General features: G+C 48.0%; 2 protein-coding genes across 4 annotated transcripts; one reads left to right on the top strand and one right to left on the bottom strand.

Moving 5' to 3' along the window:
• Positions 1-3,864: 3,864 nt before the first annotated feature.
• Positions 3,865-18,611, top strand: LOC750787 (nuclear pore complex-interacting protein family member B12). 3 transcript variants are annotated; one of them, XM_063796742.1, is made up of 8 exons: positions 3,865-4,065; positions 4,234-4,330; positions 7,410-7,538; positions 11,148-11,247; positions 11,411-11,555; positions 15,632-15,692; positions 15,802-15,837; positions 17,195-18,611. In XM_063796742.1, the coding sequence occupies exons 2-8, from the start codon at positions 4,256-4,258 to the stop codon at positions 18,455-18,457; spliced, it is 1,809 nt and encodes a 602-aa protein (XP_063652812.1). In that variant the 5' UTR covers positions 3,865-4,065; positions 4,234-4,255; the 3' UTR covers positions 18,458-18,611. The 3 variants fall into 3 exon arrangements, with proteins under 3 accessions (XP_063652812.1, XP_063652814.1, XP_063652813.1); XM_063796744.1 differs by having other exon boundaries at positions 3,865-4,330; positions 17,195-17,441; positions 17,700-18,611; XM_063796743.1 differs by having other exon boundaries at positions 3,865-4,330; positions 17,195-18,216; positions 18,262-18,611.
• Positions 18,612-21,684: 3,073 nt separating this feature from the next.
• On the bottom strand, positions 21,685-25,570 carry LOC129137395 (group 10 secretory phospholipase A2-like). Its single transcript, XM_054668944.2, has 2 exons — positions 25,385-25,570; positions 21,685-21,912 (listed from the first exon to the last, which is right to left on the bottom strand). The coding sequence occupies exons 1-2, from the start codon at positions 25,479-25,481 to the stop codon at positions 21,758-21,760; spliced, it is 252 nt and encodes an 83-aa protein (XP_054524919.1). The 5' UTR covers positions 25,482-25,570; the 3' UTR covers positions 21,685-21,757.
• Between the last annotated feature and the right edge of the window lie 169 nt (positions 25,571-25,739).

Genomic DNA, 25,739 nt, shown 5'->3' with positions numbered 1-25,739 from the left:
TGTTTAACAAGCCCCTCCTGTGTGCCAAATCATTCACCCCTCACAACAACCGAATGAGCTAAGGATTCTCGTTATATATAGTTTATGGAGAAGGAAGTGCAGACATAAAGAGGTGAATTATCTTACCCAGATCACACAGCTGATAAGTGGTGGAGGCAGAATAGAATCTAAACAGTGTGGCTCCGGAGCCCACATGCATTGATTCGACAAGTGTTTATTGAGCACCTGCCACGGACAAGGCCTTGTGTGATTAAATAGGGTTATAATTAGTAATATAAAAATGAGAAATCACTAATGCTTTTTAGACTTAACATTTTCTTTTTTTGTAGGTTTCAGGCACAGAACTGTATATCCAATAATAGTGAAATGGATCCCACTAATTATGACCGAAATGATGATACATTTAAATGACTTGGATGTTTTATAGGTATGATCTCGTGAAACCTTGAGAGAAACTGAATGATGAATGAAACTATTGTTCCTGTTTCACACAGAAGAAAACTGAGGTTAAAAGGGGTAAAGTAATTTTGCATGGCATGAAGTAGAAATTCAAAGTACAGGAATTTGAACTTGGTTCTGTCCTTTTCTGAAGCCCTTGACCACTATAGACTCAAACATCACCTTGTTTTTCCACTCATTCAACACTTTTTTTTTTAATTGTCTAATAGGTTGGCACTCATGATGAGCCCCTGTTCTCATTCTGCAAATGGTGAAGCTCTCTATTGTCCTGACCCCACAGTTCCTGTCCCATGAGCAGGGCCAGCTCACCAAGGAGCTGCAGCAGCACGTAAAGTCAGTGACATGCCCATGCGAGTACCTGAGGAAGGTGAGTGAGTGCAGACAGATGGGGCCTGGTGCCCTTGAGCAGTTCCCGGGTCTCAGCCGCCACACATCTCATAGCGGGTGATGCTGGGGGAAGCTTACACAGTCTCAGTACTGGCTTCTTCCTCTTTTTCTTTCCATACAAGTGGCTTAGGGATGGGGTAGAGTAGTTGACTTATTTGGATGAAAACCACTATCTTCTGTCAGAAACTCAAAAGGAATCATTGCTGGCATGCTAACCTAAAGAAAAACAACCAGACAAGTGCCCAACGACACTTAAAAAGGTTATTTATTATCTTGCCAAGTTTAGGCTGGGCATGGTGACTCATGCCTGTAATCCCAGCATTTTGGGAGGCTGAGGCTGGTGGATCACCAGAGGCCAGGACTTCGAGACCAGCCTGACTAATATGGCAAAACCTCGTCCCTACTAAAAATACAAAAATTAGCCGGGCATGGTGGTGTGAGCCTGTAGTCCCAGCTACTCAGGAGGCTGAGACAGGAGAATTGCTGAGATCCAGGAGGTGGAGGTTTTAGTGGGCCGAGATCACTCCATTGCACTCCAGACTGTGCGACAGAGCGAGACTCTGTCAAAAAAAAAAAAAATTATCCTGCAAAATTTGAAAAGGAAATTCAAATCAACAGCTTCTAAACTACTTTTTAACATGACTCATAATAAGAAATACATTCTATAGTACATATATATGTTCTATAATTTTGAATAAAAGAATTAACCACATCATGTTTATTTTACAACATGTAATACATATTTTTTATTCTCCTTCATTTGTTTTGAATGCTCTGTGCAGTCTACAAAAAGTCCAATAGTAATAATTAAATTATTCATTAAGTTGAACATTATCTTGTCTTTTAAAATGATAATCTCAAAAATGATCTTTTATTTTTGAGATTTATATAGATACACACACACAGACACACACACACACACACACACACACACACACATATATATATATATATATATATATTTTTTTTTTTTTTTTTTTTGAGACAGAGTTTCACTCTGTCCCCCAGGCTGGAGTGCAATGGCACAATCTTGGCTCACTGTAACCTCCGTCTCCCGGGTTCAAGCAATCCCTCTGCCTCAGCCTCTGAGTAGCTGGGACTACAGGTGTGCGCCACCATGCCCAGCTAATTTTTGTATTCTTAGTAGAGATGGGGTTTCACCATATTGGCCAGGCTCGTGTCAACTCCTAACCTCGTGATCCGCCTGCCTCAGCCTCCCAAAGTGCTGGGATTACAGGCGTGAGCCACCATGCCCAGCCAAATCTAGGGCTGGAACATGGCTGCAGCATATAAAAAGAATTGAATTCCATACTTTTGTTAACCCTGTTTTTTGTTTGTTTGTAGTTGTTGCTGTTTTTGAGACAGAGTCTCGCTCTGTCGCCTAGGCTGGAGTGCAGTGGTGCAATCTCGGCTCACTGCAGACTCTGCCTCCCGGGTTCAAACTATTCTCCTGCCTCAGCCTCCCAAGTAGGTGGGACTACAGGCGCCCACCACCACACCCGGCTAATATTTGTATTTTATTAGAGACAGGGTTTCACCATATTGGCCAGGCTGGTCTGGAACTCCTGACCTTGTGATCCGCCCACCTCGGCCTCCCAAAGTGGTGGGATTACAGGTGTGAGCCACCACACCCAGCCCCTGTTTTGCTTTTGTTTTGCTTGCTTCTTAGGGTTGTTTTTCTATTTATGGTAAAGGCATTGGCTTTCCATTTGTAGCATCAATAGAATATTTCCTGTTTACAATAACCGTATGTCATAGTAAATGGTAAAGGGATTTAAAGCAGTGGTTTTCAGCTGCCAGAGGCCTGAGAGAGTTTGGGCACACTCTGTGTGATCGGGCAGAAGGCCTGTGGGAAGTTTAGCTGAGGACAGGGCCAGGAAAGGTGATGGACAGTGGGGGTCTGTCCTGGTCACCAGGCCCCTGGGTCCTGCCCACCTGCTTGGAGCTCCCCACCCATCACACATGATGCTGCCAAGCCCTCTGGGTATTGTGGGCAAATACCTTAGGAGAGAAACTGATGAGCTTTGTTTCTTGAAATGCACAGATTCCTTGGACATCCCTGAGAGATCAATCATGAAAGTCAACTTGGTTTTCTCCCCCTCATTTGGGTTCAGAATTTAAAGTCCACACACATGGGCAGTAAGATGATATAGATAAGGACATCATCACTCGGTTTCGGATGTTAAAATGTCTAGGTGGGTTACGGGTGATTTGAGATCACACAACCTTGTGCCACAAAGAGGAATTCCCAGGCCAGAGGGAGACATTTTATTGCCATGTTATGATCTTATCATTGAGTTGAAAGGCAATCTTGTTTCATTTTGGATTCTTTCTTATGTTTATGTCTTATAAGGGCACTTTGAATTTCCAAGCAAATAATAATTTTGAATTAGCTTTTAATCATTGACTTCTAGCACAGTTATATGATCAGAAACATGCTGTGTGATTTGATTGCTCTCAAATATATTGAGATTTGCTGGAACAAAATAAGTCAGGTTAATTTTTGTAAATGTACCATGCATGCTTAAAATGAATGTATGTACATTTGTTCCTGAGATACAGGTTGATGGGCGGATGGCTACATGGATGTGATGGAGATGGTTTACTATCGGGACCTTCCGTATCCTGCTGATGCTTTGTTGCTTAGGATATGAATGGCTGAGCGGAGGCTATAAAACCTGGCACTCTGCTTGGGTATGAGGTTCTTCCTGCCATCCTGCCATCATTTGTTTTTTATGTTTTGTCGCCAAAAGTGACCTTGAGGAACCCTGGGAGCTCAGGAAGGAAGGAGCGCCCAGAAGCAGGGACAGGGAGCTGGTTGGGGAGGACCAGAAATCAGGTTTGTGAAGGTTCCAGAGAGGACCTGTCCTTGCGAGGAGTGTGGGAGACTGAGATGGGGGAGGGGTCATTGGAATGATGCGGGCGCTACTTGGCATTATCCATTGTGAGGCACCACCGGGGTCATCAGGGATTGGTGGAGAGGGAGTATAAAGCCCCAGGGTTGCTAAGGGAGGGCCCAGACCGAAGAAGGTTTGGTGGATAGCAGAACCTTTTTGTCTCCCTCTAATTGCTCCTAAGCCTCACGCTCCCTTGCCCCGCGTGTCCTGTTGCTTCCCTGATCTTCTCCGTGACCTGTAGCTAAGCCTTCCACCAGCGCTTGAGTACTTAATTTGAACCGGATCCTTTCCCAGACCCTTTCTTCTTCTCCTCCTCCTCCAGGTGCCCAACAGCCCCCTTCTCCTCCTTTCCCTTCCCTTACTTCCCCCCTTCCCCTCCCCTTCCCCTCCCCCTCCCCTCCCCCTCCCCAACTCAGATCCCGGCCCGGTCCCCGTCCCCTTCCCTCCCCCCTGCCCTAAGCCACCTCCACCTCTGTCCTGGCCGCCTCAGGGCGCCCTGAAAGGACCAGGACATGCGGGTGCGGTGGATGCTCTTTTGGCTCCTCTTTTGGCTCCTGCTGGAATTTATCAGCCATCAGTGCATCTCTGTGAGTAGACGCTGGACCCGTGGGGTTTCTTCCTTTTTACTGGGCTGTGTCACGCGGCATGAAATTACACAGCTCAGGCCTGTAATCCCAGCACTTTAGGGGGCCGAGGTGGGCAGATCACTTGAGTCCAGGAGTTGAAGACTAGCCAGGGCATCATAGCGAAACCCCATCTCTACAAAAAATTCCAAAAGAGATTAGTTGGGTCTGGTGGTGTGTACCTGTTATCCCAGTTACTGGAGAGGCTGAGGTGAGAGGATCGCTTGGGCCCAGGAGCTGGACGTTGCAGTGAGCCGAGATGGCCCCGCTGCACTCTTGTCTCTAACAAACAAAATGGACCAAAACAAAGTGAAATGTCATTTGATTTGTGTCATCTGGTTTGATGACTTTTTTTTTTTTTTTTTTTTAAGACAGAGTCTCACTCTGTCGCCCAGGCTGGAGTGCAGTGGCAAGATCTCGGCTCACTGTAACCTCCGCTTCTGGGGTTCAAGCAATTGTCCTGCCTCAGCCTCCTGAGTAGCTCAGATTACAATGCCTGGCTAATTTTTGTATTTTTAGTAGACCACCACGCCTGGCTAATTTTTGTATTTTTAGTAGAGACGGGGTTTCACCATGTTCGCCAGGATAGTCTCCATCTCTTGACCTCGTGATCCGCCTGCCTCAGCCTCCCAGTGCTGGGATTACAGGCGTGGGCCACCGCGCCTGGCCAAAATATATAACCTTAAGTGTAAGTTTACTAACTTTGGAAAGTACATACACCAGCATAAACCAACCCCCTTTCAAGATCCACATTATTTTATTTATTTATTTATTTTTTTGAGACAGTTTCTCCCTTGTTGCCCAGGCTGGAGTGCAATGGGGCAATATCAGCTCACCGCAACCTCTGCTTCCCAGGTTCGAGCGATTCTCCTGCCTCAGCCTCTCGAGTGGCTGGGATTACAGACATGTGCCACCACTCCCAGCTAATTTTGTATTTTTAGTAGAGATAGGGTTTCTCCATGTTGGTCAGGCTGGTTTTGATCTCCCGACCTCAGGTGATCCGCCCGCCTCGGCCTCCCAAAGCGTTGGGATTACAGGCGTGAACCACCGTGCCCAGCCAAGATCTACACTATTATGTCACCCCAGAAAGTGAACTCTCACTCTTCCCAGCCGGTCTCTTTCTTATCATAGGTTAGCTTGCTTATTCTGGAATTTCGCGTATACAGACGCATGCCATGCCATAGGTACTCTTTTGTGTCTGCTTTGTTCTGCTCAACACCATGTTTCTGAAATCATTACCGTTGTTGTATGGTTCTCTAACTCCATCATTTCCATTTCAGACTCAGCATATGCTGAGTTCAACCTGTTGAAGGGCTATCTCTGTTTAATTCACCATCTTGAAAGAAACATTTAAAATTGAGATGTTTTCAAGAATATATAGTTAAATCCTGAGGAATCCATGTAGAAATGTTATCACAAGCTGTCTGAACTTTGTTAATTTTTAAGCACTAAAATTTGATACTTATTTGTGAATGAAGTAATCTCTTCATTGTGTGTTTTTTTTTTACTTATGCTGAGATTTAAATGACAAAGATTCATATAATCCAAGAGAGAAGTATTATTTAGAGGGATTCTTTTACCATGTGATATATAATAAATGCATCCAATGCTATACATCAATTTAAAAAACAAGTAAATAACTTTAAAGAAAAGATAACTACTGGCCAGGTGCAGTGGCTCACACCTGTATTCCCAGCACTTTGGGAGGCCGAGGCAGGTGGATCATGAGGTCAGGAGTTGGAGACCAGCCTGGCCAAGATGGTGAAACCCTGTTTCTACTAAAAATACAAAAATTAGCCGAGCGTGGTGGCAGGCACCTGTAATCCCAGTTACTCAGTAGCTGAGGCAGGAGAATCGCTTGAACCCGGGAGGCGGAGGTTGCAGTGAGCTGAGATCATGCCACTGCAATCTAGCCTGGGTGACAGAGCAAAACTTTGTCTCAAAACAGAAAAGAAAAGATAAGATAATTACTTTATACTTAGCTTGTCTTAGCCATGAGTGACGGGCTGCATGTGGCCCAGGACAGTTTTGAATGCAGTTCAACACAAATTTGTAAACTTTCTTAAAACGTTAGGAGATTTTGGCCAGGTACAGTGGCTCATGCCTGTAATCCCAGCGCTTTGGGAGGCTGAGGCGGGCAGATTACCTGAGGTCAGGAGTTCGAGACCACCCTGGCCAACATGGCAAAACCCCATCTCCACAGAAAATACAAAAATTTGCTGAGTGCACTGTCAGGCACCTGTACTCCCAGCTACTCAGGAGGCTGAGGCAGGAGAATCACTTGAACCTGAGAGGCAGAGGTTGCAGTGAGCCGAGAGCACACCACTGCACTCCAGCCTGGGTGACAGAGTGAGACCCCATCTCAAAAACAACAAACCAAAACAAAAACAAAAAAATGGCCGGGCACGGTGGCTCACACCTGTAATCCCAGCACTTTGGGAGGCCGAGGCAGGCAGATCGCCTGTCAGGAGTTCAAGGCCAGACTGGCCAACATGGTGAAACCTCATCTCTACTAAAAATACAAAAATTAGTCGGGCATGGTGGCAGAGACCTGTAATCTCAGCTACTCGGGAGGCTGAGGGAGGAGAATGGCTTGAGCCCAGGAGCTGGAGTTTGCAGTGAGCCGAGATTGCACCACTGCACTCCAGCCTGGGCGACTGAGTGGAGCGGAACTCTGTCTCAAAAAAAAAAGAGGTTTTTTTTAGATCATCAGCTATTGTTAGTGTTAGTGTATGTTATGTGTGGCTCAAGACAACTTTGCTTCTTTTAATATAGGCAGGGAAGTCAAAAGATTGGATATCCCTGCTTTATACCAAGAAAGACAACACCCCACATTTGCAATGCCTAAAAACACTACCAGCCATCTGAAAAACATGTGACTTCTAACTTCTGTTCTTTTTTGTAGCAGTGGAATCCCACAGTGATATCTGAGGGATGTGGTTACCTTTTGGAGGAGGTTGACGGTTTCTAAGGATGATTCTTTCTGAGTGAAATATTGTCAGTGTCATTGACCTTTTCATTATTTCAACTATTATTATTCCAGGTTATCAATATTCTGGCTGACCATCATCATCGTGGGACTGACTTTGGTGGAAGTCCTTGGTTAGGTATCATTATTGAATTTCTGAGAAGTTATAAAGTTGTCATTACCCTCTGGACAGTTTACCTTTGGGTGAGTATACTAACTTTCTGTAGAGGTATACTTGTAATCACAAATAAGAATAAATTATATAAAACAATTCACGTTTCTGGACTTCATTATGAATATGTGGTTTTACCCAAAAAATCAGGGAAATGATTTATTAGCATAAGAATTATGAAAATATCTGCCATTTACATTATGAAAATTAAATAGGTCAGTGTTTTTTTAATAGAATGTCAACAGAGCTTTTGGTCAAAAATAAGTTTTTTTAACCTTTGTGCTATTTGTCACAAATGGAGTATGAGGTTTCGTCACTTAAATAGGAAATTCTTTCTAAACTCTTCTGCTTTATAGTTCTATCGTATGGGTGGAAGGTAAGCTTCCAGTCTCCTCTCTGAAGATTCACTGCAGAAATGAGCTGAGAACAGACAGCTTAACAGGAAAAGAAAAACATAGAACAGGCATAAACATGGGAACCAGCTGAAAAATGAGACGGCTAGAAGGGCTGGATGGTTGATGCTTAAAGAGCACCCTCTTCTGAGGGGAGAGGGAGATAGATGGAGATGTAGGCCATTTAGAGGGGCAGCAGATGATTTTTAGGGGAAATGAAAGGGCCCAAGGAACAAACAATTGGCCTGAGACAAAGTTCCTCTGAGGTCATAGGGACGAGGTGACAAACTGCCGGAAGGTGAAGGGCAGAACTGCACTGCGTCTCATGATGCAGAGAAAGCCCCAGAGAATCTCTTAGAACTGCCCTCCAAGAGAATCAATGAAAAGTGTGTCTGGGCAGGGTAATTTTGAATGACATCATTCAAAGTGCATGTTCCCACTTGCAACTGGAGAGAGATCAGTATGTCAAAAGTCTGTACTTGGTAAGAATTTGGCTGCTAAGTTGTGCCATAATTTGTCTTTCGAGCCTTTTTTCCTTTGGGGAAGTTGAGCTCTACATTTTGTCTTGCCATTCATGACAGTAAAAATGTGGTTGTCTGGGGGCTGAACCTCCTTCTGAACAATGATCCAAGATAAAAGTACTAATACCACAATGCTTTTTTATATTCAAGGGAAGAGGAAGTATGTTTCAGTTTTACCACCTAGATAATTATCTGCCTTTCAAGATATGTAGAAAACAGAAAATATATGAGTTATGAAGATATCTAGGCACATTTAACATTCTCTATGCCACTTAGTCCTGAACAGAGAATTTTCGGTATAAATTGGAGGAAGCTTTTTTTTTTTTTTCTCTTTTCTCACCCCCAAGACGAGTCTCCCTCTGTTGCCCAGGCTGGAGTATAATGGTGTGACCTCAGCTCACTGCAACCTCCACCTCCTGGCTTCAAGTGATTCCCCTGCCTCAGCCTCTCAAGTAGCTGGGATTACAGGTGCCCACCACCATGCCCAGCTAATTTTTGTATTTTTAGTAGAGTCGGGGTTTTACCATGTTGGCCAGGCTAGTCTCAAAACCCAACCTCAAATGATCCACCCGCCTCAGCCTCCCAAAGTGCTGGGATTACAAGCGTGAGCCACCACGTGAGCCAGGGGAAGTTTTTAAATTTACCACTTTTTAACAATTCCATTTAGGAAAGTTCAGTTGAGTTGTTGGACTTGGACAACTTCGCACCTCTCATCTTTGTCCTTGTCATCTAGTCATCTATACCATTACCTCCTAAGCAGGGACATCATGGGTGCCACGAAGCATTCATGCGTGATGGCATTTCTTTGCTTCTCATTTCTTCATGTGTTTGACATTTCTCCTAGCTCCAAACTGGGCCAGCTACCTTTCCTATGAAATCTAGCAGTAGCTGTGGGATTGACGTGGTTGCTCTTTTCATCTTTTTAGATTACCCATTGCTTCTCTTGAAATCCTAGTACATGATTTTTTTTTTATCCTATGTGCAGAAATCAGGAAAAAACAAATTCTACAAAGAATTTGAAAGATATTATTTCAGGCCAGGTGTGGTGGCTCATGCCTGTAATCCCAGCACTTTGGGAGGCTGAGGCAGATGGATCACTTGAGGTCAGGAGTTCAAGACCAGATGGGCCAACATGGTGAAACCCCATCTCTACTAAAAAGACAAAAATTAGCCAGGCATGGTAGCGGGCACCTGTAATCCCAGCTACTTGGGAGGCCGAGGCACAAGAATCGCTTGAATCTGGGAGGTGGAGGTTGCCGTGAGCCACGGTAGCGCCACTGCACTTCAGCATGGTTGAGAGTGACACTCCGTCTCAAGAAAAAAGTCATTTCAATGACTACCTCAGGAGATTCATAGGTATCTGACCCACATCTGAGATGGGATTTGCATTGCATTTTAGCTATGATGAGAACAAATATTTAATATCTTCGAAGATTAAAAGCATACTGTGATAATATGGAAATCTTGGTGGGAATTCAGTCATTAGTGAGAATGTTTTGCGTTAAGTTCAAACCAGCCTCAATGAAGCTGATGTGAGGGAAGGCAAAGTGAACTCTGAGTAGAGCAGGGACAGAAGGAAGATGCTCCAGTGCAGATCAGGAAGGAGCAGGGGGTGAAATGTTACAAATTCTAGAACTCAGAGAGCTGAAGGTAATTACTTCCTTTTCAAGTTGTGAAACATGTTAACCTGTGGTAAAATACTTATAAGATGATAATTACCATCTAACCGTGTTGAAGTGTACAGTTCCGTTGTGTGAAGTATATTCATGTCATTTTTTTTTTTTTTTGAGACGGAGTCTCACTCTGTCACCAGGCTGGAGTGCAGTGGTGGGATCTTGGCTCACTGCAACCTCTGCCTCCTGAGTTCAAGCAGTTCTCTTGCCTCAGCCTCCCAAGTAGCTGGGACTACAGGCGTGCGCCACCATGCTCAGCTAAGTTTTGTATTTTTAGTAGAGACGGGGTTTCACCATGTTGCCCAGGATGGTCTCCATCTCTTGACCTTGTGATTCACCCGCCTCAGCCTCTCAAAGTGCTGGGATTACAGGCGTGAGCTACCGCACCTGGCCTATTTTTTTTTTTTTTTTTTTTGAGACAGAGTTTCAATTTTGTTGCCCAGGTTGGAGTGCAATGGCACAATCTCAGCTCACCACAACCTTTTCCTGCTGGGTTCAAGTGATTCTCCTGCCTCAGCCTCCCGACTAGCTGGGATTACAGGCATGCACCACCATGCCTGGCTAATTTTGTATTTTTAGCAGAGACAGCATTTCTCCATGTTGGTGAGGCTGGTCTCAAACTCCCGACCTCAGGTGATCTGCCTGCCTCGGCCTCCCAAAGTGCTGGGATTACAGGAGTGAGCCACCGTGCCAGCCTCATGTCATTCTTGTGTGTGTGTGTGTGTGTCTGTGTGTGTGTGTGTGTGTGTGTGTGACAGAGTCTCATTCTGTCCCTCAGGCTGGAGTGCAGTGGTGTGATCTCGGCTCACTGCAACCTCCGCCTCCCAGCTTCAAACGGTTCTCTGCCTCAGCCTCCCGAGTAGCTCGGATTACAGGCCCCGCTGCCATGCCTGGCTAATTTTTGTATTTTTAGTAGAGACGGGGTTTCACCATCTTGGCCAGGCTGGTCTTGAACTCCTGACCCCGTGATCCACCTGCCTCGGCCTCCCAAAGTACTGGGATTATACGCATGAGCCACCGTGCCCAGCCGTCATTCTTATATTATTATTTCCTAGTTGTCTTTCCTGAAGACTATCTTCCAGTCTGAAAATGGACATGATGGATCCACAGATGTACAGCAGAGAGCCAGGAGGTCCAACCGCCGTAGACAGGAAGGTATGGCTCTGTTGGAGTCCCCATAGTGTGGAAATGAGTTTGCCCTGGAAAGGGAAAGAACAGCTTCTTGCCCTCAGGTTTCTCACCTTCTCCTCTCCTCACTCTCACCAAGGGCTGAGGTCCATTTGTATGCACACAAAGAAAAGAGTTTCTTCCTTTCCAGGAAATAAAATTGGCCGGAAAGACGCCATTACTCTACGGAGACATGTGAAAAGAAAAGTTAGAGATAAAATCCATAAGATGAAGGTGACACCGAAAATCAACCATCATGACAAAATCAATGGAAAGAGGAAGACCGCCAAAAAACAGTAAGATGTGCCTTGACACAAATACTGTTGTATGAACCATGTGCCAATCAAAGTAGACAACTGTAAAGTCCTTGAGAATATTTTCTACAATATTTGTGGCAAATTCAGTGGGTTCAAAATTGAGTTTGTCCTTTCTGCTTCATTAGTTTAAGCTGTATAATTCCTTTCCCTTCCTACATTCTTGTTTGTCATTTTTTCGGGGGAAGAGGAGTTGCTAGTACTGGCATTGGTTTTCCTTTCTCTCTCTCTTTTTTTTTTTTTTTTTTCCTGAGATGGAGCTTTGCTGTTGTTGCCCAGGCTGTAGTGCAATGGCACAATCTCAGCTCACTGCCTTTTGGGTTCAAGCGATTCTCCTGCCTCAGCCTCCCAAGTAGCTGGGATTACAGGTGCCCACCACCACGCCCAGCTAATTTTTGTATTTTTACTAGAGATGGGGTTTCACCATGTTGTCCACGCTGGTCTCGAACTTCTGACCTCAGGTAATCCACCTGCCTCAGCCTCCCAAAGTGCTGGGATTAGAGGCATGAGCCACCACAGCCAGCCTTTTTTTTTTTTTAATTTTGAGATAGAGTCTCGCTCTGTCGCCCAGGCTGGAGTGCTATGGTGCAATCTTGGCTCACTGCAACCTCTGCCTCCCAGTTTGAAGCAATTCTGCCTCAGCTTCCCGAGTAGCTTGGATTACAGGTGTGTGCCACCACATTTGGCCAATTTTTTTTTTTTTTTTTTTTTGAGACAGAGCCTCACTCTGTCACCCAGGCTAGAGTGCAGTGGCATGATCTTGGCTCGCTGCAACCTCCACCTCCCAGGTTCAAGTGATTCTTATCCCTCAGCCTCTTGAGTAGCTGGGACTACAAGCATATGCCACCATGCCCGGATAATTTTTGTATTTTTAGTAGAGGCGGGGTTTCACCATATTGGCCAAGCTGGTCTAGAACTCCTGACATCATGATCCGCACACCTCGGCCTCCCAATGTGCTAGGATTACAGGCATGAGCCACCGTGCCCAGCCCAATTTTTGTAATTTTAGTAGAGACAGGGGTTCACCCTGTTGGCCAGGCTAGTCTTGAACTCCTGACCTCAGGTGATCTGCCTACCTCAGCCTCCCAGTGTGAGCCACCACACCCAGCCTGGATTGTTGAATTCAATGCTTGGGTCACCTCCAGATTCATTTTCACAGTCTTTCATGTTTTGGTCATATTACATTGTATTTTGCTGCCATATGACTGATCTTTCTTTGTTAAAAGTGAGATACTTGTTACAAAATATTTAGCAATGAATTGAGGCCTAGTAGCATGTTATCTTGCTGCAGAAGAGATGGGAGTCTACTTCTGGGGGATGGTCAGGGGTCCTCCATACAGGCTGCAATTGAGGTCGTCGGTGCAGGCTCAGTCCCTACAAAGGCCAGGGTATTTCCTGTCCACCTCTATTCTGATGCATGACTCTTCTGGGTCTCAACCAGAGCCAGTGGACTTCAGTATGGGTCGCTTTCATTGGCAGACCCTCAATCCACTTGTTTTCCATCTAATCCCATGCATGTGTGCAAAAGCTGCTGTGCTTCTTTGCATCTCAGTAGTTCCTTCTGGAATTCAGCAATGAAACTCAGGGAAATGGGTTCCAAATGCGAGGCTGACTTTCGTCCTGGGTTTCCTTCTTCTCCATCTTCACCTCATGTCTGTTTACTGCCATGTTAGCAATTTGATGTATTCAATCATGGGTTTTATATTCTGTTGGGTGTCCCCCATTGTTCTCATCGGAGATCAGAAGCTTCAGATGCACTTATGCCAACTCAAGAGTAGAATGCTTCCTTAGCTTCCCTCCAGAGTCAGGTTTTGTGTTTCTAGTTCCCAAGTGCACAGCAGGAGTAGTGATGTCCTCACTGGCTTCTCATTTGCATTAAACTGTGAGCTTCTTTAGCGTGGGGACAGGACCCTGCTCCCATTGCATTCTCAGCACCTCACCACACACTCCTTGTTGGAGGCCACTCCAGACAGCATGTGCTGAAGGATGCCCTGTGGTCAGAAACAAGTTGATTAACTTTCTCTTTGAAGTGTTTTCATCCCTGTTTCCTAGCGTTCTGGGAATTTTACACATCCTTCCTATAAAACCAAGTATCAGGTGAGATCCTTAGGATCAGGACCATGAATCAAGTGGTGTGAGGGCAACACAGCAAACTTACCCTTTTTAGGCCGTTTCCTTTTTCTGCCCTCAATCTCTGTGAACTGAACCTTGTTAAACTCAGTCAACACCAGGGTGGATGGTTTGCCATTGTCACCTATTTTCAGGACATAACACCCTGACTTAGGAGCCATTCCAATCATTTGTAATTCAATAGATGCGCCCAGCATTCAGATTGCCTTTTCTCTCAACCAGGATCTTTAAAGTCGATGACAAGAGTTCCAGTCCTGAATCATGGCAAAGTGCAGTAGTGAACTGCGGGGTTAATGACACCATATTCTGGAAGGATCTCTCTATGGCTGATGGTCTCAGTTCCGGCATCAGCCTCTGACTGAGAATCAGGTCTCACACAGGAGGAGTCAGATGAGGAGCAATCCTCTGCTTCCGATGGAGTTAGTTGTGATGAATTGGTGAGGTCTGGTTTTTCACACTGAACTAAAATGAGCTTTCGCTGTGTCAAGCACAAGACTGACCCCAGAAACACACATAGTGCACCTCATAGAAGCTTTTAATAGTCTTTATATTTACTAAAGAATAGGACTAACTATGGAACTATGAAGATGAGCTGGAAATGACAGGTGACTTGCCAGCAGGCCAGAGTGTGACTTTTTTTTGTCCCTCAATGGGAGGTATCAATTCTCCCTTCGGTTGTGAGAATCAGTTGGTTCATTTGTGGAAAGGTTGCAGGGGGGATCTTTGAATCACAGCCTTCAGATGCCAGAAGGGCAGAGGGAATCCCACACGGGCTGGTGGATCATGTGTGTGCATTTCTCTCCCTTCTAATCTGAGGAAACTAAGCATGAAAGAATGTGAGCATGCAGAAAAGGAGAGGTAGGTATCAGAGGCAGAGGAAAATGGGAAATTGGATACGAAAGAAATACACACCTACAAGTGAGTTCAGAAACTGAACCCCACCCTCCTGGGAAACGCCCATTGGAGTGTTGTTTTTAACCTTTGTACAATGTTTAGACCCAGTAAATGCAGAAATAGAAACAAATGGTCAGAAGACATATCGTGAGAGAGAGAGAGAGTTCACAAAACAGAAAACAAAGTACCTTAATATTTACCAGTGACCAAAAGATGTGAAGTAGCAAAACGTCTCCTGACCCCATTGCCAGCTAGACTGTGTGGAAACTCGGTTCATACCAGCCATTCTGGGGGGGGGTGAGTTGTTGTCATCCTTAGGAAAGTGTGTTGTTGTAGGATCAACCACATCCTTCAAAAGGACTATGCCTGTTTATAAGCCCAGCTGTTTCTGCCCTGTGAAACACGGTGAGGATATTAATACAAAGAGAATACAGCTTTATGAGAAAAGATGCTCAGTGAAGGATGAATTAGGGATATACTGAGAATGGGGAAGGAAACTATCATCTCAGAAGTCAGCAGGCAGTAAGCAAGAGGAGGAATCAATATAGCAACAGTTTGGATCAGACTGTACAGTTTTTTTGTTTTTGTTTTTGTTTTTCTGAGATGGAGTCTCGCTGTGTCACCCAGGCTGGAGTGCAATGATGTGATCTTGGCTCACTGCAACCTCCGCCTCCCAGGTTCAAGTGATTCCCCTGCCTCAGCCTCCCGAGTAGCTGGGATTACAGGTGCCTGCCACCACGCCTGGCTAATTTTTTGTATTTTTAGTAGAGAAGGGGTTTCACCATATTAGCCACAATGGTCTCAATCTCCTGACCTCGTGATCCATCCGCCTCGCCCTCCCAGAGTGCTGGGATTACAGGCATCAGCCACCGTGACCGGCTCAGACTGTACTCTTATAGCCATCTGAAATACGTTTTCTAGGTATAGATAGATTGTGTAAGGGTACAGTTGTGAGGATAACAGAAATATGGCAGATTATTTAAAATCATCCTGAAAGTGGTGCTTTATCTGATGAAAGTGATTGTAATCCATAGGAAAACGTATCAACCTGCGCAAGAGTTGCGGCGGCGGGCAGAGGACTACCACAAATGCAAAGTAAGGAGCTTCCTCCCCGCAGTTGCAGGATAGTTCAGTGCTGATGCAGATGATGCCACGGCCCTTAGACTCTCTCAACATTCAATTTCTCATGTGTTGGCTTTTTCAGATCCCCCCTTCTGCAAGAAAGCCTCTTTGCAACTGGGTAAGTTTGCTTGTTTTCCTTGCTTTTGGACATAGTCTGCCAGGTCCGGACCTGGATACATTTTTCTCCCTACAGCTCTGTGCTCAAGCCCTGCAGAGGGAGATGGCAGAGAGAAAGGCTGCCTACAAGCATCACAGTCCCATCCCTGTTGGTAACCGTGTTGTGCAAAAACACTTTCATCCCCACCCAGTGGGGCCCCTGATCTAATATTCTAAGTGTCAGAGGTCCCGTATTTGTAATAGCAAATGGGCCCTGACTGTAAATTAGTGAAGAGTGAATGTAACTTATTACCCACAGGGACAATTCCAAATGAAGGCCTTAAATGATGCTCAGCTAAGCTGGTTCTTGTGTGGCCTCTGTACCTTCAAAAGCTGCCGAGTCCTATTACACGTGATGGGACTTGTACACTTGAAGTGAAACACAGTTTTAAAACTTGCTTTGTTTAGAATTCCCACCTCATTTTTCCATGGACAAAAGTATTCTTCATGTTTTAGTGCACTTACAATTTGGTATTACCTGGGAGTGAAAAGAAATATTATAGCCATGCCTAACTGACTCCTTGAGATAAGATTGTTCTGTCAGAAAACCCTCTCCCAGTTCCCCTGCAGCTCTTCAGGAATGCACATCTCTCCAGAGCTCTTTGTTCTCATGGGTGGCACCTCCAGAGTGAAGAAGATCCTTTGTCAAGAAGGGAAACAGAGGGGAAATGAGAGGGGCCTGCAGGCAGAGCTGGAATCAACTTCCACTCTGCCTCTTGCAAGCTGTGTGACCCTGGGCACAATTTCTCCTTCCTCTGGAAACCTCTGTTTTCTTAGATTTGGAGCAGGGTGGTCACACTGACCTTGCAGAGTTCTGAGAATCAGAGACAGAACATAAAAGGCCTGGAAAACATTCTCCAAAAAGAAGCTGCAACATGTGTGGACAATGGGCTTTTCACGCCTCTCTTACTGTCTCTTACTGTCTGTTGACCTGGTGCAAGAAACATGCTCTGGTGATGGCTGTGAGGGAGGAATGAGGATAGACATAGACACTCCTGTGTCTCAAACATGCTTCTTTATTACTCTGTTATGACTCTGTCTTCCCTGGGGCAGGACCCCAGCCTGCCTACATTTGCAGACAGACACAGTGGCATGTGGAGACAACAGTGTGTCCCAATGACTTTTCTTTACCCCCCAGCTGTCGGCAGTACTCAGTGGAAGGGTGATATTATGACACTGATACTGCTATTTTGAAACCTGGAGGATGGAAAGGTGCAAAAATCTATCACCAGCAACAGAAGGTGCAGACTGTGTTGGTGGCGGTAATTTTGTCCATCAAATGGATATGTGTGAAAGCATTCCCTCCTTTGTCCCTACAGGTCAGAATGGCGGCAGCGGAGCATCGTCATTCTTCAGGATTGCCCCACTGGCCCTACCTCACAGCTGAAACTTTAAAAAACAGGATGGGCCACCAGCCACCTCCTCCAACTCAACAACGTTCTATAACTGAAAACTCCCTGAGCCTCAAGACACCTCCCGAGTGTCCGCTCCATCCCCTTCCACCCTCAGCGGATGATAATCTCAAGACGCCTCCCGAGTGTCTCATCACTCTTCTTCCACCCTCAGCTCCACCCTCAGCTCCACCCTCAGCGGATTATCATCTCAACAGGCCTGCCGAGTGTCTGCTCTATCCCCCTCCACCCTCAGCGGATGATAATCTCAAGACACCTCCCGAGTGTCTCATCACTCCCCTTCCACCCTCACCTCCACCCTCAGCTCCACCCTCAGCTCCACCCTCACCTCCACCCTCACCTCCACCCTCAGCTCCACCCTCACCTCCACCCTCAGCTCCACCCTCACCTCCACCCTCAGCTCCACCCTCACCTCCACCCTCAGCGGATTATAATCTCAACAGGCCTGCCGAGTGTCTGCTCTATCCCCCTCCACCCTCAGCGGATGATAATCTCAAGACACCTCCCGAGTGTCTCATCACTCCCCTTCCACCCTCACCTCCACCCTCAGCTCCACCCTCAGCTCCACCCTCACCTCCACCCTCACCTCCACCCTCAGCTCCACCCTCACCTCCACCCTCAGCTCCACCCTCAGCTCCACCCTCACCTCCACCCTCAGCTCCACCCTCACCTCCACCCTCAGCTCCACCCTCACCTCCACCCTCACCTCCACCCTCACCTCCACCCTCACCTCCACCCTCAGCTCCACCCTCACCTCCACCCTCAGCGGATGATCATCTCAAGACACCTCCCTTAGCTACTCAGGAGGCTGAGGCAGAAAAACCACCCAAACCCAGGAGGCCGAGGGCCGATGACGTGGACCCATCATCGCCCGAACCCAAGAGGCGGAGGGCCGATGACGTGGACCCATCATCATCCACACCCAAGAGGCGGAGGGCCGATGACGTGGACCCATCATCGCCCAAACCCAAGAGGCGGAGGGCCGATGACGTGGACCCATCATCATCCACACCCAAGAGGCGGAGGGCCGATGACGTGGACCCATCATCACGCAAACCCAAGAGGCGGAGGGCCGATGACGTGGACCCATCATCATCCAAAGCCAAGAGGCGGAGGGCCGATGACGTGGAACCGTCATCACGCAAACCCAAGAGGCGGAGGTTGAGTTAGCTGAGAACAGGCCATTGCACTCAAGCCTGAGCAATAAGAATAAAATTGAGTAGAACAAAATAAAAAAATCAAAAAACAAAACAAAACCCACACTCCAAAAACAAACTAACAAAGAATAAATAAATAATATAAAAATAAAATATATACTGCAGTCCTTATGTTATTGCTTTGTTTCGATATCTGGTATGATTGCCTGAGGGACCTGAGGTTTTTAATCATGGGGTTTTTTTTAATCTTTAGAAGTGGTTGGTTATGTAAAATATTATTATTATTATTTTTTGAGACTGGATTTTGCTGTGTCACCCAGGCTGGAGTTCAGTGGCTTGATCACAGCTCACTGCAGCCTCAACCTCCTGGGCTTCAAGCAATCCTCCTGCCTCAGCCTCCCAAGTAGCTGGGATCACAGATGTGTGCCACCACGCCTGGCCAATGTTAAAAAATCCTTTAACTTTTTTGTAGAGATGCACTCCTGGACTCAAGCGATCCTCCTACTTGTCCTGACCACCAGCCCCTTTCTGATAAACATTTACACTGTTTATTATCTGATGCCATTTCTATCTTCTTCCTTGTCGTCCAGACATCAAATAATTAGGTTTCTTCGGGGTTTTCTTTTTCAAGTGCTCAGTGTTAAAGATCACTCACATTAGGGCCAGACACCACGGCTCATGCCTGTAATCCCAGCACTTTGGGAGGCCGAGGCGGGCAGAGCACTCGAGGTGGGGAGTTTGAGACCAGCCCGGCCAACTTGGTGAAACCCCACCTCTACTGAAAAAAATACAAACATTAGCTGGGCGTGATGGTGCATGCCTGTAGTCCTAGCCACTTGGGAGGCTGAGGCATGAGAATCGCTTGAACCCAGGAGGCAGAGGTTGTAGTGAGCCAAGATCACATCAGCACACTCTAGCCTGGGTGACAGAGCGAGACTCTGACTCAAAAAATAAATAAAATAAATATCACTTACATTAGATATACCCAAGGGGTGGTCTATAGAGACTTGGAAGCAGTGGTTATTGCAACAGGGGCACGGAAGTCATCTGGCTATGCCAGGATGCCCAGGGGATACTCGGGGTGGGTGGCATGGTGCTGCTGGGGACTCACCGCACAGGACGCTCTGATTGACGCACTGCCAGGAGTAGCGCTCTGTCTTGGGGCTGCAGCCGGCCTCCTCAGCTCGAGTGTAACAACAGTCGTGGCCATGGCAGCACCTGCGGATGTCACATGGGCAGGACAGCAGGTGGGTGAAGCTCTCTCCTGGCCCTCCTCTTGCCAGGACCATGGGTGACTGAAGACCCCCAGGGAGGCACAGCATCCTCTTATCTAAGCTTTTTTTTTTTTTTTTTTTAAGAGACAGGGTCTTTCTCTGTCGCCCAGGCTGGACTGCAGAGGCACAATCATAGCTCATGGCAGCCTTGAACTCCTGGGCTCAAGCGATCCTCCCACTTCAGTGTCCCAAGTAGCTGAGACTACAGGCACACGCCAGCATGCCCGGCTGGTTTTTTAATTTGTATTTCCTTTGAGACAGCGTATCTCTCTGTTGCTCAGGCTGGAGTGCAATGGCTCAATCAGCTCACTTTAGCCTTGAACTCCCGGGCTCAAGTGATACTGCCACCTCAACCTCCCAAGTATGCTACTACAGGAACACAAACTCCTTTCAAATGCTGGGATTACAGGTGGGAGCTACTGTACACCTGGCCTTATCTAAGCTGTTTCCCTGAAAATCCCCGACTTGGGTAATGATTCCATTGGCCCCACCATGCCCTGTCCTGCCTTCCTGGCTGTGCCCAAGCTTGGTCCCTGCCTGCCTGCCTGCCTCCCTCTCTGGGTCTCGAGCTCCTGTGACACATGACTCCTCTCTCTTCTTGGAGTGATCCAAGCCCTGCCACTTCCTGACTTTGCCCACACTGTACCCTCTGCCTGGGGCAACTTCATGTCTGCCCATTGACCCTTAGGCCTCAGCCCAGGCACAAGCCCCTGCCTCCGGAGGTCATCCAGGCCTCACCAGGCTACACCCTCTCATAAAATCGGATTCCCTCCCTTCAGGGTAGGTTTATAATGAAACCCTCCTTAGAGGCCAGGTGCGGTGACACCCATCTGTAATCCCAGCACTTTGGGAGGCTAAGGTGGGAGGATCACTTGAGATCAGGGGGTCAAGACCAGCCTGGGCAACATAAGAAGACTCTTGTCTCTCTTGTCTCTATAACAAATTTAAAAATTAGCTCACCAGGCCAGGCTCAGTGGCTCATGCCTGTAATCCCAACTCAGGCTGGAGTGCAATGGCACAATCTTGGCTCACTGCAACCTCCACCTCCTGGGTTCAAGTGATTCTCCTGCCTCAGCCTCCCGAGTAGCTGGGATTACAGGCATGCGCCACCATGCCTGGCTAATTTTGTAGTTTTAGTAGAGACAGGGTTTCGCCGTGTTGGCCAGGCTGGTCTGGAACTCCTGACCTCGTGATCCACCTGCCTCGGCCTCCCAAAGTACTGGGATTACAGGCGTGAGCCACCGCACCTGGACACGTTACTGAATATTTCTGTGCCTTGGTTTCTTCATCTGTGAAATGGGATTGTTGTGAGAATGCAAAGGGATTCCCAGGGCAGTTCCTAGTGCATAGTCTGGCTTCCTTTGTGTGTGTGTGTGTGTTTAATATAGAGACAGGGTCTCACTATGTTGCCTAGGCTGGTTTCAAACTCCTGGTCTCCAGTGATCTTCCTGCTTCGACCCAAAGTGGTGGGATTACAGGTGTGAATCACCACACCTGGTCACTTTATATTTTTATTATTTTTTTCTTTTGAGACAGGGTCTCGCACTGTCACCCAGGTTGGAATGCAGTGGTGCAACCTCAACTCACTGCAAACTCCACCTCCTGGGTTGAAGCAATTCTCCTGCCTCGGTCTCCTGAGTAGCTGGGATTACAGACGCCTGCCACCACACACAGCTAATTTTTGCATTTTTAGTACAGATGGGGTTTCACCATATTGGCCAGGCTGGTCTTGAACTCCTGACCTCAAGTGATCTGCCCACCTCGGCCTTCCAAAGTGCTGGGATTACAGGAGTGAGCCACCACTCCTAGCCAAGTTTTTAAGGCAACGTCATCAGCTCAAGGCCAGGGTAAGGGGCAGCTGGTACCAAGATCTGGCTTCACTGGCCATGTTATCCAAGAGGCCTCTGCCTGCCTGCAAAGTAGTACTGCACACTGGGATCTCCCTGGACCAAACCCCAGCTTCAGTTTTGGGTACTTCCTCATAAGCCTTGACTACCCCAGAGTGTGAGGGATTTTGTGGCTTGGTCCCAGGCATGCACTCACCAGTCAATGGCATCGCGGGGCTGGCCATGGCCTCCCAAGCCACAAAAGCAACCATATTTCATATAGGCGATGGAGGTTCGGGGACCAACACAACCCACAGTTCCTGCCAGTTCCAGGATCCCACGCCGGTGCACACGTAATGTCCTGGAGGCTGGGGGGTAAACAAAGGTGACAGGCTGCAGGTCAGGGCTTCCCAGACCCCTGGGAAGGGCATGAGCCTGAGAAGAGCCTAGGTGTTACAGCCTGGCTGTCTGGGTTTGAATCCTACTTCCTAGCTGTGTGACCTTGGACAAATTCCTAACCTCTCTGGGCCTTGGTTTCCTCATCTGTGAAATGGGGGATAAACTGACTTCAACTCATATGAATGAAATGAGATAATGAGTATAAAGCCCCTGGTGCATGAAAAGGCTATTATAATCCGGCTGGGCTCAGTGGCTCACACCTGTAATCCCAAGATTTTGGGAGGCCCAGGCGGGCAGATCACCTGAGGTCAGCAGTTCAAGATCAGCCTGGCCAACATGGTGAAACCCCATCTGTAGTAAAAACACAAAAATTAGCCGAGCATAGTGGTTCATGCCTGTAATCCCAGCTACTAGGGAGGCTGAGGAAGGAGAGTCACTTGAACCTGAAGTGAGATGAAGGTTGCAGTGAGCCAAGATTTTGCCACTGCATTCCAACCTGGGTGACAGAGCAAGAGTCTCAAAAAAAGAAAAAAAAAAAAGGCTAACTATTATAATCAAGGTCCTCAAGGTCGCCAAGAAGGGGAGAAAGTGTCGTGCATGAAACGTTTGTCCAGTTCCCTGTGTTGGGCACTGGGAATCACGGATGCGCCTACAGGTGTCTGTCACCAAGGTGGGCTCCTCTGTGGCAGCTCCCGGGCCCTGGCACTGCCCTGTGCTCATGACTTCCCCTCCAGAATCAGACTCAGGGCCCTTGGTATCTCCTCTTATTTTCACTGCCAGACAGGAAGGCCCCTTGGCCTGAGCCCAGCCATTTTTCTAGATCCTGGCACAGCTTGGACATGTAATGGTGCCCAATGCATGTGACTGGAACCCCTGCATTGGACATGTAGGAAACGAGGCCAGCCGGGAAAGGTAACCCCACATTCCCACAGCCAGCAGGAACCCGAGCAGAGGCTTCAACCCAGGCTTCTGACTTGCAAACCAGTGCTCCTTCCTCCTTACACAGTGACAACAGGGGAAGGTGGCCTTCGGGGTTGCCAGAGCCGAGTGGTACCAGCAATAGAGTGGAAACTCACACACAGGCTTGCCTGCTTCCTGGGTTAGGGTTAGGGTTTATACAGCTCTGGGAGGTTGACGCACTGTGTTTGATCATCTTTTTTTTTTTTTTTTTTTGAGACACAGACTCATTCTTGTTGCCCAGGCTGGAGCACAGTGGTGTAATCTTGCTCACAGCAACCTCTGCCTCCCAGGTTCAAGCAATTCTCCTGCCTTAGCCTCCCGAGTAGCTGGGATCACAGGCGTGCGACACCACACCCAGCTAATTTTTGTATTTTTAGTAGAAAGGGGTTTCACCATCTTGGCCAGGCTGGTCTCGAACTCCTGACCTCATATGATCCACCTGGTTTGGCCTCCCAAAGTGCTGGGATTATAGGCATGAGCCACTGTGCTCATCCTGATCATCTTGTCTCTCTTTTGTTTTTTTAGAGACAGGGTCTCACTTTGTCACCCACACTGGAGTGCAGTGGCAAAATCAGTTCACTGCAGCCTCCAAATCCTGGGCTCAAGCGATCCTCCTGCCTCAGCCTCCAGACATACGGGCATGCACCACCATGCCCAGCTAATTTTTAAATTTTTAGTAGATATGGGGTCTCACTATGTTGCCCAGGCTGTTCACAAACTCCTGGCCTCAAGTGATTCTCCTGCCTTGGCCTCCGAAGGCGCTGGGATTCCAGGCATGAGCCACCATGCCCAGTCTCATTTCTGTTTTATCTAGAACAGTTTTCATCACACTGACTTTTTTGAGAAGTCCAGGCCAGATTGAAATTCCATTTTGTCTTTTTATCAGTGGAAAAAGTAGCATATTTATGTTGGAGGACAAAGATGAATCAAAGAGGAAGAAAATGTAAAACGCTTTTGGGGCTGGGCGCGGTGGCTCATGCCTGTAATCCCAGCACTTTGGGAGTCCGAGGCAGGCAGATCACCTGAAGTGAGAAGTTCCAGACCAGCCTGACCAACATGGAGAAAGCTGTTTCTACGAAAAATACATAATTAGCCGGGCATGGTGGTGCACGCCTGTAATCCCAGCTACTTGGGAGGCTGAGGCAGGAGAATCACTTGAACCCGGGAGGTGGAGGTTGCAGTGAGCCGAGATCGTACCACTGCACTCCAGCCTGGGCAACAGTGAGACTCTGTCTCAAAAAAAAAAAAAAAAGAGCTGAGCTCTGATATAAGCTGCCCTGGTACACAGTGAGCTTCCAGAAATGGTCCCTTGTCCTCTAAATGCACCAAGACCCAGGGAACACGCCCTGTCTGAGCACCCTGACAATGTCCCAGTCCCAACACCGTACCCTGAAGCTGTCCCCAAAGGTTCCCCTGCCACCGTCCCTGACCACTCTCTGGTATCTCAGTGCCCTAGCAACAGCCCTATAGAGGGAGGGTTCTAGGCATGGGGCAGGCATGAGCACTGTGCTTATAACCAAGCAAAACACTCCCTCTGTGCCAACATAGGTGTGGCAGGTCACGCTGGGGTCTGTTTGCCCTGTCTGCCCGCTGCAGCCTCCTCGGGGGAGGGCCAGGGTTGTCTGTGCATCCTGTGACCCCAGGGTCTATGCGCACATATGTGTGTCTGTGCTGCTCTCTCTGTGTGTGTGTGTGTGTGTGTGTTTGTGTACACGGTGCATCTGAATTGTCCTGAGTGCTGTCTCGAGCTGTGTGTGCGTGTGTCCCCCTAGCGGTATCTCAGTATTTTTCCCTGTGGGAGCCGCACACCTGAGGGCCAGGTGAGTCTGGGGCTGGTCCTGTGCCTGCGCATCTGTGTGCTGGTGGCGTCTGCATAGTACTCTGCGGGTACATGTATCTGTGCACCCCAGAAATGGGCAGTCACCCACAGGACCTCTCTACAGTGACCCCAAAGGATGGATAGTGAGATAGGGACAGTATGTTCTATTTTTTGTTTTTTGTTTGTTTGTTTGTTTTGTTTTGTTTGTTTTTTTGGTCACAGGGGTTTGTTGTACAGGGGCACAATATATTCTTCTCCCACTGCCAAGACGGCCCTTTCTGCCCCTGCTCCTCCCACCCTCTGGTGTCTCACATCTCAGGGACAGGTGGAATGAAGGATAAGTTCGCGGACCCCAGATCAGGACAACCGGGAGGCTTCCGGGCTGCCGGAGAGGGTCACAGCCGGTTAGGGGAGGGAGCCAGGAGAGGACTCTGTGCCCCTGGGGAAGGACTGGGCTAGTTCTGGGTCCCTGGGAGGAGTGAGTGGGGGGCCCTGCAGAAGGCTGGGGCGCATCGTGTGGGTGAGCATTAGAAGAGCGAGCTGGGGGCTCTAGGGCAACTAGGAACTTGGAGAGGGATGGGAGGCAGGGCTGCTGGATCCCTAGGAAGGGCTGGAGGAATCCCGGAACGCCTGAGTTCCGGGAAAGCCCCTTCCTCACTCACCCTCGCCGGACCCGGGGCCAGGTCGAAGCAGCAGCAGCAGCAGCGACGGCAGTAGCAGGAGCAGCATGATTGGCAGGCACACAGGTAGCGGCCCCATCGGAGGGTGGCAGAGGTGGGACGGTGCTGCAGGGCCACCGGAGGCACCAAGCCCGGCGGACACACACCCCGGCTGTCACGCCCCGGCTCCGCCCCCGACCTCACCTTCCCTCGCGGCCCAAGCAGAGCCAGCTAGGGGCGGGCACCTGGGGCGGCGCAAAGGCGTTCTGATCTCTGTATCTTGGTCACTGAAGGGGCTCGAGAGGCCGCGGGGCGCTGGGGACAGGACCGGGAGTCAGGCCCAGGGAAGTCTCCTCGG

This window comes from Pan troglodytes, chromosome 18 (genome assembly GCF_028858775.2).
Source record: "Pan troglodytes isolate AG18354 chromosome 18, NHGRI_mPanTro3-v2.0_pri, whole genome shotgun sequence".
Taxonomy (NCBI): Eukaryota; Metazoa; Chordata; class Mammalia; order Primates; family Hominidae; genus Pan; species Pan troglodytes.
This window is presented reverse-complemented; position numbering and strand designations above follow the sequence as displayed.

What these genes read in the sequence shown, in the direction of transcription:
- LOC750787 (XM_063796742.1), top strand. Translation starts at nt 4,256, where the DNA reads ATGCGGGTGCGGTGGATGCTCTTTTGGCTCCTCTTTTGGCTCCTGCTG. An exon ending in TCTGGACAGTTTACCTTTGG is followed by an intron (nt 7,539 to 11,147) that starts GTGAGTATACTA and finishes ATTATTTCCTAG; the next exon opens with TTGTCTTTCCTGAAGACTAT. An exon ending in CAACCGCCGTAGACAGGAAG is followed by an intron (nt 11,248 to 11,410) that starts GTATGGCTCTGT and finishes CTTCCTTTCCAG; the next exon opens with GAAATAAAATTGGCCGGAAA.
- LOC129137395 (XM_054668944.2), bottom strand. Translation starts at nt 25,481, where the DNA reads ATGGGGCCGCTACCTGTGTGCCTGCCAATCATGCTGCTCCTGCTACTG. An exon ending in TGGCCCCGGGTCCGGCGAGG is followed by an intron (nt 21,913 to 25,384) that starts GTGAGTGAGGAA and finishes TTTACCCCCCAG; the next exon opens with CCTCCAGGACATTACGTGTG.